This window comes from Oryctolagus cuniculus, chromosome 9, assembly GCF_964237555.1.
Source record: "Oryctolagus cuniculus chromosome 9, mOryCun1.1, whole genome shotgun sequence".
NCBI lineage: Eukaryota > Metazoa > Chordata > Mammalia > Lagomorpha > Leporidae > Oryctolagus > Oryctolagus cuniculus.
Genome location: NC_091440.1, coordinates 108,017,830 through 108,034,327, shown reverse-complemented (window position 1 = coordinate 108,034,327; position 16,498 = coordinate 108,017,830). Strand labels below are relative to the sequence as shown.

At 40.6% G+C, this 16,498-nt stretch overlaps 1 protein-coding gene across 1 annotated transcript; it reads left to right on the top strand.

The window, feature by feature from the left end:
* The first annotated feature begins 2,670 nt into the window (after positions 1 to 2,670).
* LOC138843205 (killer cell lectin-like receptor 2) lies at positions 2,671 to 13,706 on the top strand. The gene is made up of 8 exons (XM_070049374.1): positions 2,671 to 2,826; positions 4,081 to 4,197; positions 5,699 to 5,788; positions 6,931 to 7,173; positions 9,428 to 9,570; positions 11,446 to 11,552; positions 12,946 to 13,049; positions 13,183 to 13,706. The coding sequence occupies exons 1-8, from the start codon at positions 2,817 to 2,819 to the stop codon at positions 13,323 to 13,325; spliced, it is 957 nt and encodes a 318-aa protein (XP_069905475.1). The 5' UTR covers positions 2,671 to 2,816; the 3' UTR covers positions 13,326 to 13,706.
* The last annotated feature ends 2,792 nt before the right edge of the window (positions 13,707 to 16,498 follow it).

Here is a 16,498-nt window from a genome sequence, read left to right as displayed (position 1 = left end):
ATATTCCTGAAACATCCAGACTCCACCCATGAAACTTTGCTCATGTGATTGAGCTATGCTGGTCTAGGTTGATGTTGGGGGTTATTTCAGCTGACTGCCCGCACATGATGGCAAGTGGCAGAGACAAAGGTGATGCAGAGATTAAGGATGAGGCCAAGGGACAGAAATAGAGTCAACAGGCTATACAACCTATACTGAGTCCTTGAGGCCAGAACACACAGTGGACTATGTGCAGTCATTTGGTCGGGAGGTAGGGGAGGCCGGAGCATAGGGAGGCCTTGTGAAGAGGATGGTTTAGTAGTGGCTGGAGGTTGGTGAGGGAAGCAAAGAATAAGCAAGGAACTTGTCAAACCTAGTGAAGCAGGGGTGGGGCTGTTTCTGCATAATCCATCTCCCCTGCTGTTCTCCACCTCACTCACATGCCCACACAATTTATTAACAACTATCACCTCACTTGAAGAACTATTTAATTAGTAACCAATTAGCAGGCAGAGAGTCACATACAGAGAGAGAGAGAAAAAGAGAGAGCACTTCTGTCCACCGGTTCACTCCCCAAAGGCCTGCAATGTGCAGAGCTGGGAGTAGCTTGAAGCCAGGAGCACAGACCTCAGTTCCAGGGTGCACATCAGAGGGCAGCGGGAATCAGTAAGAGAGCTTAGACCTGAACTCAGGCACTCAGATCTGGGCATCCCAAGGAGTATCTTAACCACTGCACCCTATGGGTTTCATGAAACTGTAGTCAGAAGATTGAAAAGGCATCAATAAAATGAAAGCAAATTTCAGTGTGAGATTTGAATATGTTGTTCTGCAGAGTCTGGCTTGTGGTATCAGAGTTACACGATTGAATTTCTTTTTAAACTCTAACGTATATGAAAACATGAGGCCTGGAAGGATGCTGAGACAGCTATTAGAAGTAAGATTTGTGAAACAAACTCAAGGTGAGGAATAACTTATCAGCATTTCTTCTCAAAATTCAAACGTGAAGGGCTGGAATTGTGGTACAATGGGACATGGAGGCTCCCCAGCTGCTCCACTTCTGATCCAGCGTCCTGCTAATGTGCTTGGGAAGGCAGCAGTACCCAAGTACTGAGTCTGTGCCATCCTCTTGGGAGACCTGGATGTAGTTCCTGGTTCCTGGCCCAGCCCTGGTTGTTGCAGCCATTTAGGGAGTGAACCAGTGCATGGAAGATCTTGTTCTCTCTCTCTCTTTCTCTCTCTCTTTATCTCTTTCTTTTTCTCTCTCTCACTCTTTCTCTCTCTCCTTCTCTCTCTCACCTTCTCTCCCTTTAGCTCTGCCTTTCAAATAAGCAATCTTAAAAAAAATTAAATGTGAATATTTTCACACACAACTGGTGGAATACAAATGGCAATGACTTTTCCAGGGGGGTGTTTAGTAATATGTATATACCAGCTCTTTAAATGTACATGCCCTTTGACCCCATAATTTTGTGTTTAAGTTAGTTTCTAGCAAAACATGCAACAGTACAGGGAAATTAGTTTTTAAACTAGCAAAAAACTGGAAAATAAGCTAATTATTCAATAGCAAGGGGTTGCTTAAATAAATTATGGGTGTACCCTTGTGGGTAATTACTATGTTGGTTTTTAAATCATGTCTTATGGGTGATTGTTGTGGTACAGAGGGTTAAGCCACCACTGGCTTCTGCCTAGCCCAGCCCAGGCCTGCTGTGGGCATTTGGAGAGTGAACCAGCAGATGAAGAGCTGTCTTTGTTGCTTTGCCCTTCAAATAAATAAAAATGAATGATTTGTGTTTTACATGAATATGTTTAAAGTGAAGAAATGCTTATTACTTATCAGAAAAGAATAAATTGGGGCCAGCACTGTGGCTCAGCTGGTTAGAGCACCAGCCTGCAGCGCTGGTATCCCATATTGGAGCAGGTTTGAGTCTTGGCTGCTCCACTTCTGATCCAGCTCTCTGCTGATGGCCTGGGAGAGCAGTGGAAGATGGCCCAAGTTCTTGGGTTACTGTGCCTGCATGGAAGAACTGGAAGAAGATCCTGGCTCCTGGCTTTAGCCTTGCCCAGCTCAAGCTCTGGTGTCCAATTGGAGATTGAACTTCTACATGGAAGACCTCTTTCTCTGTCTCTACCTGTCTCTGTAACTCTACCATTAAAATAATAAAATAAATCTGAAAAAAAAGTGGAAGCACTGTGTATTGATGCCAGCTTTGCTAGTAAACATATTTATCAAAAAATACTGGAAGAAAATAAACTAAAATTTTTATAGTGGAATGGCAGGTATTTTAAAAAAATCTAAAAACAATTTTACCTGAAATAAACATGAACTAAAATGGAATAATCTTTCTTTAAAAAAAAGTAGCATATAATAGAACCTTTCTAACAGAGAGGGAATTATTTAAACTAAGAGCTAGAAAAACGAGTCCTTGTATAAACACACAAACATTTTGCCCATCTCTTTAACTGGTGGTTTGTTTTATATCTGTTACTTTTCTGTTAATGACATTCATCTTGTTTTCCACAACCATGTGTTGCTCAGCTTTTTCAGTCCATGAATATTGGTTTTGAGTGCTATTTTGCAAAGAATGCCAAATGGTTGATTAGTTGAAATGGAGGAAGACACAGCACGTGACCATCTTTCCTTTCCTGTAAACAACAGCTTTCATCATTCAGTTTCCTCTTATCACTTCACCAGGAGGGGCAGAGCATTTTGAGTCGGAGTATCCTCACTCAGAGGCAATTCGCTTCTCTTCGTGGAGCCCCTAGGGGATCTTGGACCGGCGTGGACGACTTCTCCCTCATATTGGGGTTGGTTTCTTCCACCTGCATCACTGCACAGCATGGATCCAGGTAACACCTGCTTTTATTCCCTTGGATCTTAGCACCTGGGTATCCTATTAATTCTACTTATTCTAGGAATATGGCACTGAACTACAAGTGACGTGGACTGAGAATTACCGTGGTAGGAAAGCCTTCCCTCTCATTGCGTTAGAATTGCATGGACTCTGCAGCGTGTTAGAATTGTAGTTCAGCATCCAGGATAAGTTATCTTCTCTTTCTCAATAAACTATGAGTTTTGCTTTGTGTTGTGAACATAAAGAAGAGTGATTTGAGGAGTTACTTTTCCTTGGTGCTAATAATTTATGTATCATCCATCCATATTGAAGGATTCTATAGCAGAAATGTTCCTATTTCTTAGTAGAAAGTTAGAGAAAATGTAAATAAGCATACAAAATTTTGTAATTAAAAATGTATCACAGGCCGGCGCCGTGGTTCAATAGGCTAATCCTCTGCCTGCGGTGCCAGCACACCGGGTTCTGGTGCCGGTTGGGGCGCCGGATTCTGTCCCAGTTGCTCCTCTTCCAGTCCAGCTCTCTGCTGTGGCCAGGGAGTACAGTGGAGGATGGCCAAAGTACTTGGGCCCTGCACCTGCAAGGGAGAAGAGATCAGAAGAACCTGGCTCCAGGCTTCAGATCAGCGAGTTTCGCAGGCCGCAGAGCACAGCTGCGGCCACTGGGGGGTGAACCAACAGAAAAGGAAGACCTTTCTCTCTGTCTCTCTCTCTCACTGTCCACTCTGCCTGTTTTAAAAAAAATGTATCTCAGGCTATAGTTACCTGTGCAGTTTTTTTTTACATATTTCCTGCTTCTTAGATATAATATAATAATAATATATAATAATAATATAATTATTGTTGTTAGAATTAAACATTTAAACATGTTTCAGAGCTTTGAAATAGTACTATTTTGTTATAATATTTTTATATGTATGTTGAACATTTTGAGTGAAATTGAGTAAATAGGACAATAATCTAATGGCAATCTTTTTCTTCTGTTTATATTTTCTGAGTACCATGGCAATGATCAATAGGATTATAAATGAGTTTAATGGAAATGTTAACAGGATTTCCCCTTCTTATATAAATCAGACTGTCTGTGTGCTTGCAGGAGAAAATAAACCTGTGTACAGGGAGACGCACAGACGCACACACAATTAGCTCTCACCATCACGTCGGGAATGTTCCTTCAAGCTGCCATTTTGATTTTTCTTTAGAAGCCATCGTGTAGCAAAGTTTTGATGCCAGATATGTTTTTCTTCTTTTAGAGATGAGCGATCAGGAGGTGACTTATTCAACTTTGAGATTTCCTCAGTCTTCTTCAGAATCGCAGAATAGACTAAGACCTGATGGCACTCGAAGGAGTGGAAAAACCGTTGATAAAGGTATATATATATATGCATATATATAAATATTTTAAGGACGATTTATTTATTTGAAAGGTAGAGTGGCAGATAGTGAGAGTCAAAGAGAGAAACACTGGTTCACTACAAAAGGGCACAGTAGCCGTGGCTGGGCGAGGCAGAAGCCATGAGCTTAGGACGCCTTCTGGGTCTCCCACATAGGTTGCAGACACCAAAATACTTGAGTGATCTTCTGCTGCTTTCTCAGGTGCATTAACAGGAAGCTGGATAAGAAGTGGAGCACCAGGGAAATGAATAGTTATTGTGGTACAGGGGGCCTGCATTGCAACCGGCTGCTTAACCCACTGCATCACAATGCCTATCCCCGTGTATATATTTTAGGCCTCTAAATTCACCTGTCATTTATGGATTGACAAACTTGAGGCTTAGAAAAAAGTTCATATAGATACTTCTGATTGTCAAGTGGTTATAAGACACTATTACAAGACAGCATAGTAGAACGGAAAACTTGAAAGGACAGTTGGCAGGATGGAGAAATTAATGAATCCTAGGAGCAGCTAATAGACTGCTTTTATTCAAGTTTGGTCAATATGATTTGTGAAGCCTTTAAAGTAAAACACAGAAAAGTGTCTCAAGAAACATAGCATATCTTAGGGAATGTTTACAAAGTGAAAAATATGTGTTAAAAACAAAGTTGTTCAGACAACACATTTTAGGTGCCTTAAGAATATATATCTGACCTTAAAAAATATGAAGAAGGAAAATATCTTCATATCAAAGGGGCATTCTAATTTTTCTGTTTTCTCTGTACCTCAAATATTGTCACAATTTAAACTCTAAGCTAAAAATAACTTTTATCATTTTAGTTTGGTGATCATCAATGATATAATTTTTCTGATATGGGGACATCAAAAGTAAAAGGATAAACATAGTACTGTTTACAGAAAAACAGGATTGATGGTGAAGCAGGAAAAGTGGATTTCTAGAACCTCCTGTCAGGATGGCCTGTGATCCCTTTTGCAACCCAGACTCAAGACCATTGCCTGCTTTTCCTTTGCATGATTAGCTGTGATCACAGGAAAGACACGTGTCACTGTGGTCTCCCCTGAGCGTCTTACGTCAGCTGTCCTTGGTGCCTTAGTAGGGGCCTGCTTTTGAAACCCTGAAGAACTATTCCTGTGCATGGGGACTTCTGTGATGAGTACTCAGCCAGAAAGGTTTTTTTTTTTGAGATTTATTTATTTTATTTGAAAGTCAGATACACAAAGGGAAGGAGAGAAAGAAGAGAGAGAGAAGGAGAACTTTCAAATACTGGTTCACTCTCCAGATAGTTCCAATAGCTGGAGCTGGGTCAGGCCAAAGCTGGGAGTCAGAAGCTTCTTCTATTTCTCCCACATCAGCCAGAAATCACTTGGTAAATATAATCTTGTAAAATTTTTGAAGATCTTCCTTTTGCTTCAAACAGTGTCCCCGATGGAGGTGAGTGGTAACCAGGCTCTCTCTCTCTCTTCTTTCTTTAAAGAGTTCTCAGTGCCCAGGCATCTCATTGCAGTGACTCTTGGAGTCCTCTGTTTACTTCTCTCAGTGGCGGTCGCAGTGTTGGTGACAAAGAGTGAGTACTGGAGTCCATCTTTCTAGTCTGAGGACCTGCAGTAACCATGCTTTGTGCAGATACTAACAGTGTTGCTCCCTGTTGAAACTCGGGGGACCTCCCAGAGGGTTCTGGACTCTGTTGGTGAGTTTTTCAGGAACATATCACACTGTGGTGTTCACTCTGCTTACCTAGTTCACTGGCTCTGAAGCTGTGGTGAGCTGTCTCATTCTGCATAATGTATGGTAACATTCCTTTTGGTAGGTTATTGTGTAGGATTCTGCCATTGAGTTGAGATCATTGTCAGTCTGAGAAAAACACTTTGGGTGTTTATTTATTTATTTTGACGTGCATAATAAGGAAACAATAAGAAGAATTAATATGTACATAGAAGATGATCTGGAATTTAAGCTTTTTTCTCGTCTTTTTCTTTTTTTCTCATCTTAAGGAAAAACATGGATATACTACATTTGTATGAAATCACCTATTTTCAGATATTTAATCTATTCCAATAATAATTGTGTTATATCTTCATGTTTTTAAGTTCAGGCTATAACTTATTTTTTTAATTGGGGGGGTGAGAGAGAGGACAAAAAAGAGAGAGAGAGAAAGAATCCCATTTGGCAGTTCACCCAACAATACCTGCAGGTCGGAGCCAGGATCTCAGCCCAGGTTTTCCACATGGGTGGCAGAAACTCAGCTTCTTGAGTCATCACAGCCTCTCCCAGGAAGCTGGAGTCAGGAGCCAGGGCTTGGGCACTCCACTGTACCCGGGTACTCAGTTGTGAGACACGGGCCTCTGTCCACAAACATCTACCTGCTAGGTTAGGTTTTTATCTTCAGAAGATGTATCATTAAATGTTAACTAACTGAACTTTGATTTGCTACTTATTTATAATGATGTGCTATTAAAAATGAGCTAAACTGTAAGGTATGGTGTTAGCCACCAGGTATTTTATTTATGCTACCCTTCAGTGGCTATTAGTGAGAAATTTGATGTTTCCATTTCTGTGGTCAGTTCACTGAGGTGTTACTTTCTAAATGTCAAATTACTGAAATAATCATATGAGTTGGTTGTTAAAGTGAGACTTTTCCTGTTGTCTCTAATTTCACAGTTGGACCTCATGATTGTATTTTTGTGATATCTGTGCTGCACGTTTTAGTTTTACAGCTTATTCAAGAAAAGCATCAACAGCAGGAAATTCTAGGAAACCTCACTCAAATGTACCACGTTGTGCAAAATGATGACTACTTAAATAAGCAACTCTTGGCAAATAAGTCTTTAGAATATGACACTCTCAAAAATAAAACCCTTCTAATGGAAAATGCACTGAAGTCACTCTTTTTAAAATGGAATGGATGCAATGCAAAAAAGGATACCTTCCCGAAATCTGTGCACAATCCAGGTATTGAAGAAATCTGGAAGGATTCACTGTATCCTCTTGCATCATTTTTTCCCTTCTAGAAGCTTTGACATCTAATAAGCAGGCTATGCCTAGTGATCTATGGCTCTACTGGACAGCTTTGAATTTGTGCCTTTCAGATGTGTGGGGTTGGAATCCCTGGAACCACATTTGCATGTGTAGAGCCCTGTGTTTCCCCAGACTCCATGGCAGTTTTTGCCTCCTCTCTATTCCCAGATGGTGAAACAGTATGCCAGACCCCTAGCAATTCAGCTGATCTGGCCCTGTGAGACTTGGGGTGTTGCTCACATAAATGCGGAGGCTTTCAGTAAAAATATTACCTACAACGGGCACAATAGTTTTATTTGAATGCTGTTATCGAGATATGTTGTATGGTGTGTGTGTGTGTGTGTGTGTATGTTGGTGTGTCTGCCTTGACTTCAGATATTTGTTCTATTTGTGACCACCAATACCAGTGTATTTTAAAATTCTAAAATTTTAAAAATTCATTGATAATGCAATTATTAAACAACTCTGCATGGTTTTCAAAAAATTTTTCACCAAAATAAGCTTATATTTTCATGAAAATTTTTTCTTTTTTCATGAATTTGTGAAGGTTCCCTAACAATATACTCCCTGCATAGATCTGCAAGATGTCATGGTGTTGACATTTGTACTAAACATAAAGTATTAAATCTCATGCAGTAAGTACTAAATTGTTGCCTAATGATGGAATGAATTGTCCAGACTTACAAACAACCAGTAAATACTCATATTTTAAAATAACTTTTGTATATATTTTTGTTACTTAGTGGAAATTTAGTTTCAGTTTAGAATTTTTTACACTACAAATATAAATAAAGGAAAAAGAGAAGGTTTATATATATATATATATATTTATTTAAAGATTATTTCTCTGAATGGCAGAATTACAGAGAGGCCGAGGCAGAGAGAGAGAGGAAATCTCTCTCATCTGCTGGTTCACTCTCCAAATGGCCATAATGGACAGAGCTGGGGCCAAACCAAAGCCAGGATCCTGGAGCTTCTTCCAGGTCTCCCACATGGGTGCAGGGGTGCAAAGACGTGGGCCATCTTCCACTGCTTCTCCCAGGCTTTAGTAGAGAGCTGAATTGGAAATGGAGCAGCTGGGACTCAAACCTGCGCCCATATGGGATGCCAGCACTGCAGGTGTTGGCTTTACCCACTAACCACTTCGCCGACTCCTTTAAAGATTTTTTAATTTATGTATTTGTGAGATAGAGCCAGAGAGAGAGAGAGAGAAGGAGAGACAGAGAGACAGAGAGAAAGGTCTTCCATCCACTAGTTCACTCCCCAAATGGCCCCAAGCCAGAGCCAAGCTGAGCCGAAGCCAGAAGCCAGAAGCCAGGAGCTTCTTCTGGGTCTCCCATGTTGGTGCAAGGTCCTAAAGCACATGGGCGATCTTCAGTGCTTCCTAGAGCCATAAGCAAGAGCTGGATTGGAAGAGGAGCTGCTGTGACAAACAGGAGCCCTCACAGTGGACACTATGTTGTACAGCAGATCTCTAGAATTCATTCCTCACACATAACTGAAAGATTACACTCAAAGAACAAAAGTTTTCATTTCTCCAGCTCTGGGTAACCACCATTCTCTTCCGTCTTTCGATGGTTTGGCCACTGCAGATACCTCAGAGAAGTGGAATCATGAGGAGTTATCTCCCGTGTATTGGTGTCTCCCTACACTGTTGGACTCTTGTCTTTTCAGACTATATCCTCACAATCTAATGCAGTAGTAACTCTTTAAGCATTTTGAGAGAATTATTCTATTTAAAAATTTTTGATCAAAACATAATACTTGGACATATTATGGGTCTCATATAATATGCAATACTGCAGTAGTGTCACTTACAAGAAAACACATAAACACGGTGCAAACCAATCACATCTAGCCTTTTCATTTTCCTGTCCTTTCTTTGTGTTTGGAGCCCACAAGCTCCCCTCTTCCAGTTCTTCAGTGATAATTTATCCTGGTGAAGTATGGTCACCATACTGACTGAAGGAACACTAAAACTTGATACTGCACCTGACTGTGTTTTGGGACTTAGCTAACCTCTCTCTACACATTGCCAACCTCCACCCTCAACCTTAACCAGCCACTAATAATTATTATAGATAGATTTGAGCCTTTGTGTCAGTTATAGGCGGCTGAAAAACATATTGTTCTCATTCACAGATGACCAGATATTAAGAAGTTTAATGACTGACCTTACATGTTGTAGGTAAAGTCCATGAAGACTACTGGTCCTGTTATGGAGTAAACTGCTATTATTTTGTTCTGCAAAATAAAAGCTGGACGGGATGTAAACAAACCTGCCAAAGTTACAGTTCCTCCCTTTTGAAGATTGACAATGAACATGAACTGGTATCACAGACTCCTCCATGTACTCTCAATCTCATGAATGTGTCTCTCCCCTGTGACCCAAGAGGCTGCGAAGGGGAGGGTGGTCCAGAAAGAGAGATCTTCAGCTATTCTTCCTATTGTGTCGGGAAGATTGTAGAGTTCAGAATCTCCCTGGAAACCCTGTCTGCTAATAAGCATATGGTCCTGCTACTCATTGAGTGTTCAATGCACATGATCTATTATGACGATGATTAGGAAGGGTGAAGTTTGTAATCCTCTCTCTTCAAGGAGACTGCAGTAGTGCCACTTACAAGAAAATATGCCTTTCCTTGGAGGAAGTACTTATCTGAACCGTTGGTAACCTGTACTCTAGAACCACAGTTATTTTTTCCTTATGGGGTGGCAAGCAGTGGGGGTGCAGCGCAATCTGGGAGTTACTAGCAGGAATTCAGCATTCAGACTGCCTGAAATCCAACTGAACTCTGACACTTTTAACTGGGTGACTTTCAGTAAATTTATTAACCTCTCTGAGCCTATCTACAAAATGGAGATGATAATGAGCACCATTAAAGTGACAACAGTTATAGGCCAGCACCGCGGCTCAGTAGGATGATCCTCCGCCTTGGGGCGCTGGCACACCAGGTTCTAGTCCCGGTCAGGGTACCAGATTCTGTCCCGGTTGCCCCTCTTCCAGGCCAGCTCTCTGCTGTGGCCCGGGAAGGCAGTGGAGGATGGCCCAAGAGCTTGGGCCCTGCACCCATGGGAAACCAGGATAAGCACCTGGCTCCTGCCATCGGATCAGCGCAGTGCACCGGCCGCGGCGGCCATTGGCGGGTGAACCAACGGCAAAGGAAGAACTTTCTCTCTGTCTCTCTCACTGTCCACTCTGCCTGTCAAAAAATTAAAAAAAAAGTGACAACAGTTTTACAAATTAATCTCCTGGTTATTCCAGGGCATCTGTAGGTCACATGTACTTGATCAATAATCTTATAATATCTAGCTGCTTTAAAAAAATTGTATTAAAAGAAAAGACAGTGACAACAATATTGAGGTTGTCTTTTTAATTTATTACTAAGAAAATTTATCCAAATACTCAAAGTGTGTTTTTACAGAGAAATGTTTGCCAACACCAGCCCAAAACCTCTCTTTACTACTTAGGAAAACAATGTAAAAATTATATGCATGTATAATAAATGTTTAAAATCCCAATATAATACAGTTTGTGATATAAACTCATGAAAGAACTTTGTTTTTTATCTGGGGAAATGTAACTTAAAATCTATATTTTCAATGGCAGACATTTAATAAGACTTTATGTAATTTGTCATTTTGATATAGTACATTTTAGACATTTTAATATTCCCAAACACTTACTCCCTCCCTTTTATCTCTTCCAACTACTTACCTAAAAGCAAGGCTTTTTTTTCTGTGAGTCTGGACTGTAATGCACACCCCCACACAATCAGTTTTTATTTAAGAAATTTGTTTTGAAGACTTCTTCTTTCATTTAAGATCAGGCAGTGCTACCTTCTCTACACCATGACATATTCTTTTGGAGCATGAGTCTGAATAGTTTTCTGAAGTGCCATACATTATCTAACAAATTTCTTATTTGCAGATATTTTAATTTAAACATTTTCCATGCTTTGAATAATTTGTGAGACTGGTAGATGATTTCAACGTATATAAATAATGTACTATGGAAATATACCTAGGAAGATGAAAATATAGGCTTTGTAGAATGAGAGATTTTTCTAGGAAGCAGGGATGAAGGGTGTTGTGGAGAGCGGCAGAGTACTGGCCGTGGATACAGCTTTTGTCCCTCTACCTGTCTGTCTTCTCATTCTTCCAACAGAAGGGAACTTATTCCCATGATGTGTTTTGTTTCCTTTATAGACATTTATTCGATTTCAGATTCATGAAAATAGTTATTGGATTGGATTGCCATTTAATGAAGTGGAAAACAAAAGGAAAGGACTTGATGATGGCACATCATCTGGAATGTAAGTTTCTGGAATGTATTCAGACTCTAACATTAGTGTGGGAGATGGAAGGATTGCGTCTAACAAGTCATCGCTCATATCACACAGGTTTTTTTTGAAGTAGAGTCCATTAGTAAGAAAAGAGAATTAGGAAGAAAGTATTTTAGCAAGTGGCGTTAACAGAGAAGTGTTATACAGCACTGTTAATGATAAAGGTATACCAATCACATACAGTATGAGTTATGAAACACACAAAATGAACACAGTCGTTATACAGGAAAATATGAAGTGATTGTACCATCCTGACTTAACAGTAGTTATTCCTGGGGTGGGTGCTGTGGTGTAGTGAGCTAAGCCTCTGTCTGCGGCACCAGCATCCTATATGGGCACGGTTAGCGTCCTGGCTATTCCTCTTCTGATCCAGCTCTCTGCTCATGGCCTGGGAAAGCATTGGATGATGGCCCAAGTCCTTGGCCCCTGCACACCCATGGGAGACCTGAGAGAATCTCCTGGCTCATGGCTCCTGGCCTCAGATTGGCCCAGCTCTGCCCTTTGTGGTCATCTGGGGAGCGAAGCAGCAGATGAAGACCCCTCTCTCTATCTCTCCTTGTCTCTGTCTGTAATTCTACCTCTCAAATAAATAAGTAAACATTCAAAAAAAAAAAAAACACTCTAGAACTCTCTTGAGTCCTCGATTTAAGCAAAAGAGAAAAAAGAATAATCTCACCTAAGAATTCAGAATCATAAAAAATCCCCACATATGTACTCCCGCTTCTACTTAACACTCAGCCTAAGTGTGAATCTACTTCTTGCTGACTGTGAACATATGCAAGATGGTGCAACATCTTATTTATCTATCATTTTAAATTATTTTAAGTAGGAAAGGAGTTCTGCCACCTAAGCAACCATTTTTTCAAATAGACACCCTGTTTGATAGTTTTCAATGGATTACCACGGTTTAGCTGAACTATTTGTTATTGATGGGAAAGACAAAGAAATAAATAAAAACATCAATCAAACTATCTAATCTCTGACTAAATTTCATTTATTTTTTCTCCGAAAAGAATATGCACACGAAACCTGGTTATCTGTGTCACAGAAATTCAGTTCTACTTTTAAATTTCTCACTTCTATTAAAAAATAAAATAAGAAAGTAGGTTTGGTATATTATAATACCAAAGCCATATTGCAAAGTCATTTTTCTGCTGACCAAAAGTTGCCAGTTTGGAATAAACTAGGAGATTATGGGTAAATGTGTTTAATGGGCTAAGAATAAAGAAATCTTTCATTGTTGAACTTATAAAGAACATTTATATTTGTTAGGAATTTAAGACATAGAATTTAAAACATTCATGAAGATGTCATTGGAAAATTCGGATTTAAACAGTTGACATTTATATTTTCTGTTCTACAGGAATTTTAGATGGATAAGTTTGCCTTCTATGAAACGAAAATGTGGATTATTGACCTCAACAAGAGTAGAAGATGAACATTGCTCTAAAACCCACAGTTGTATCTGTAAAAAGAGAATTAATTATATTTTCCCTACTTCAATGTGCACTTAGAAGAACAGATAACATTGGAAATGCTGCCCTGCTTTTGTGTCCTGTAATAATTTGGGGTCACTGCTAACACCTGTTTCTGACTGCAGGGCTCAGTCCAGTGTGGACACAGGAACTGGAAGAGGAAGAAAATCTCCTGAGCCCTGAATTAGGAGGACAGATGCCATCTTCTTCCTGTGGGGAGTGGTCGCTTCATCTTGGGGAGTACTTGCTCCTTCGATTATGGTTCTGAGGAATTATTCTTCCCGTTTCCCTAAACCACCCAGGAGCTGTCGAAGAATCCTAATGCGTGGCCAGGATCTTTCCTTACGAATAGGATAAAACATGTCAATGGCAGACTATGGAAGTACAATTAAGAACTAGAATATAGTTATATTTTTACTACCTAGAAGCATACCTCATCTTTAAAAAGAATTTTGTTACAGAATTTAAATTCATATATACTGAATAGTTGGAAGAACATTACAAGACATGCCCATGTAACTTTTACCCACAGTTATCAATTGTTTGTATTTTGCTGTGTTGTACACTGTTTCTCCTTCACTCTTGCTCTCATTGTCAATCCACCTGAAAATAAATTGAAGATATGTCCTGGTTTCTGAATATTTTTGAAGAAAAGGACTTTGTCTTATATAACCATGCTACAATTATTAAAATCAGGGAATTTAGCAATGATACAGTGTTATGATCTAGTCTATAAACCATATTCAAATTTGTCCATTGGCTAAATAATGTCATTTAAGGGTATTTTTCTCCATGTTCACAGTAATACAGTGCATTTAATCATCATATCTATAGCATGTCCTTTAATCTGGAATAGCCGTTTAAATTTCTTTTGTCTTTCTTGACCTTGAAATTAAAAAAAGTCAACCTTATTGAGTTAGGCTATCCATACAATAGAATTTACCCATTTTAAGTCATGAGGGATATAGGTTTTAATCTGTTTACCTCTCACACGCTATCAAATCAAAATCTAGAACATTTGCATCAGCTCCAGAAATTCCATTCTGCCTCATAGCAGCCACCTGGCCCCTGTCCACCAGCGATGCTCTTTCTGTCACTATCAATTAGTTTAGTTTATTCTAGAACTACATGCATCCTTGGGAGACCGGGAGGCTACAGGAGGTTTCTCTAGAGCAGTACTGTAAGCTATGCTATGCGACCATGTTTCCGAGCTCCCACACTGTGTTAATGAGATGTTCTTCCCAACACCTGCACTCTGAGCCCAGTGCAGTTGGATAGAGAACCCAGCCCAGTGTGTGTGTGTGTGTGTCTTAGTCCATGTTCTTTGCTATAAAAAACACCAGAGACTGCATCATGTGCAAGAAAAGATTGTGTTCACTTATGGTTCTAGAGCCTGGGAAGTTCAAGATCGGTGGCCACATCTGGTGAGACTTCATGATGCTTCAACTTTTGGCAAGCAATGGAAGGACGAGCAGGTGTGTGTGCGAAAGAAAGAACAAGAAAGCCAGACTTGCTTTACAACCTGTTCTTCACTAACTAATCTGGTCCTGTGAAAGGGAGAAATCACCCATGTAAGACATTCATTCATTCATTCATGGGGGCTCTACCCCTTGATTCAAAACCTCCCACTAACACCCCAGTTCCCGGAGCTGCCTTGGAGGAGTTTTGGTGGGGACAAAACACAGTAGTGTGTCAGGATGTGTGGCTTGCAGTCCTCACTCTTCCACCATCTGCAGAAATTTAGGAGTGGAAAACCAAGCCCTCGTCAAATAAACCCACGCCCCCCAAAATAGCGAAATCCTCCAGTGCTAATTTCATCAGGTTCTTGCATGCCTATGAAGTGGGTGATATTATCAGTGGACATGGGAAGATACTGAGGCTGAGGATCCAGAAGGCCTTGTCAAGTTTTTGTGACTAGGAAGGATTTGAATCATGGACTATAAACAAAAATTAAAGAAGACTTGCCTGAAATAACACAGGGGCTAGGGCTGCCAGTTCAAGCCACATATTTCTGTTTTCAGAACTCCTACTTTGTGCCAAGAGCTTTGTTGAAAACCCATGCCCTTCTGAATCTTCATTTTGTCTGTGCTGTATGTGTTCAGTCAGGCATTATTTTAAACATGGACCAAAAATGAGCAATAATGCATCCTTGGGCATCTCAACCTCAACATTAATTCCTTCATTTCTAAAATGAGGACAATAGTAAGCCGGAGCTAGTGCTCAAGGGTTTAGTGTGGCTCTGTACATAGTAGGCGCTCCAGTGAGTGTCTCTCTCTGCCCCCTTTTCAACCATCATGATTATTTCCACTTCCCCATTCTGTCTTCTCAGCACAACTTCCTTCTTTTGTTATTTGGCAATGACAAAGCTTATCCAAGTCTAGCAGAAATAATCCTGAAACATCCAGACTCCACCAATGAAACTTTGCCTATGTGATTGAGCTATGCTGGTCTCTGTTGGTGTGTGGGGGGTGGTATTTCAGTTGACTGCCCGCACATGATGATAAGTGGGGGATGCAAAGGTGATTCAGAGATTGAGGATGATGCCAAGGGACAGAAGTAGAGTCAACAGGCTCTATGACCTACATAGGTGTTGGAGGCCATAACACGCAGGGGACTACATGCAGTCATTTGGAGGGAAGGTTGGGGGAGGCTGGAGGATAGGGGGAGGCCTTGTGAAGAGGATGGTTAGGGAAGCAAAGAACAAGCAAGGAACTTGTCAAACCTAGTGAAGCAGGGATGTGGCAGTTTCTGCATAATCTATCTCCCTTGCTGTTCTCCACCTCACTCCCATCCCATACAATTTATTAACAACTATCACCTCACTTGAAGAACCATTTACTTACTTTGTAATTAGCAGGCAGAGAGTCACATACTTAGAGAGCTTCCATCCACCAGTTCACTCCTCAAAGGCCTGCAATGTGCAGAGCTGGGAGAAGGCTGAAGCCAGGAGCCCAGTCCTCAAACTGGGGGTCTGATACTGGAGCCACCACCGCTACATTCCAGGGTGTACATCAGCAGGCAGCTGGAGTCAGTAAGAGGACTTAGACTTGAACTCAGGCACTCCAATTTGGACATCCCAAGGAGTAATTTAACCACTGCACCTTATGGGTTTCATGAAACTGTAGTCAGAAGACTGAAAAGGCATCAGTCAAGTGAAAGCAAATTTCAATGTGAGATTTGAATATGTCCTGCCAGAGTCTGGCTCATGGTATCAGAGTTACACGAATGAATTTCTTTTTAAACTCTAACGTATATGAAAACGTGATGCCTGGAAGGATGCTGAGACAGCTATTAGAAGTAAGATTTGTGGACAAAACTCAAGGAGAGGAATAACTTACCAGCATTTCTTCTCAAAATTCAAACATGAGGAGCTGGAATTGTGGTACAATGGGACATGGCGGCACCCCAGCTGCTCCACTTCCAATCCAGCTTCCTGCTAAT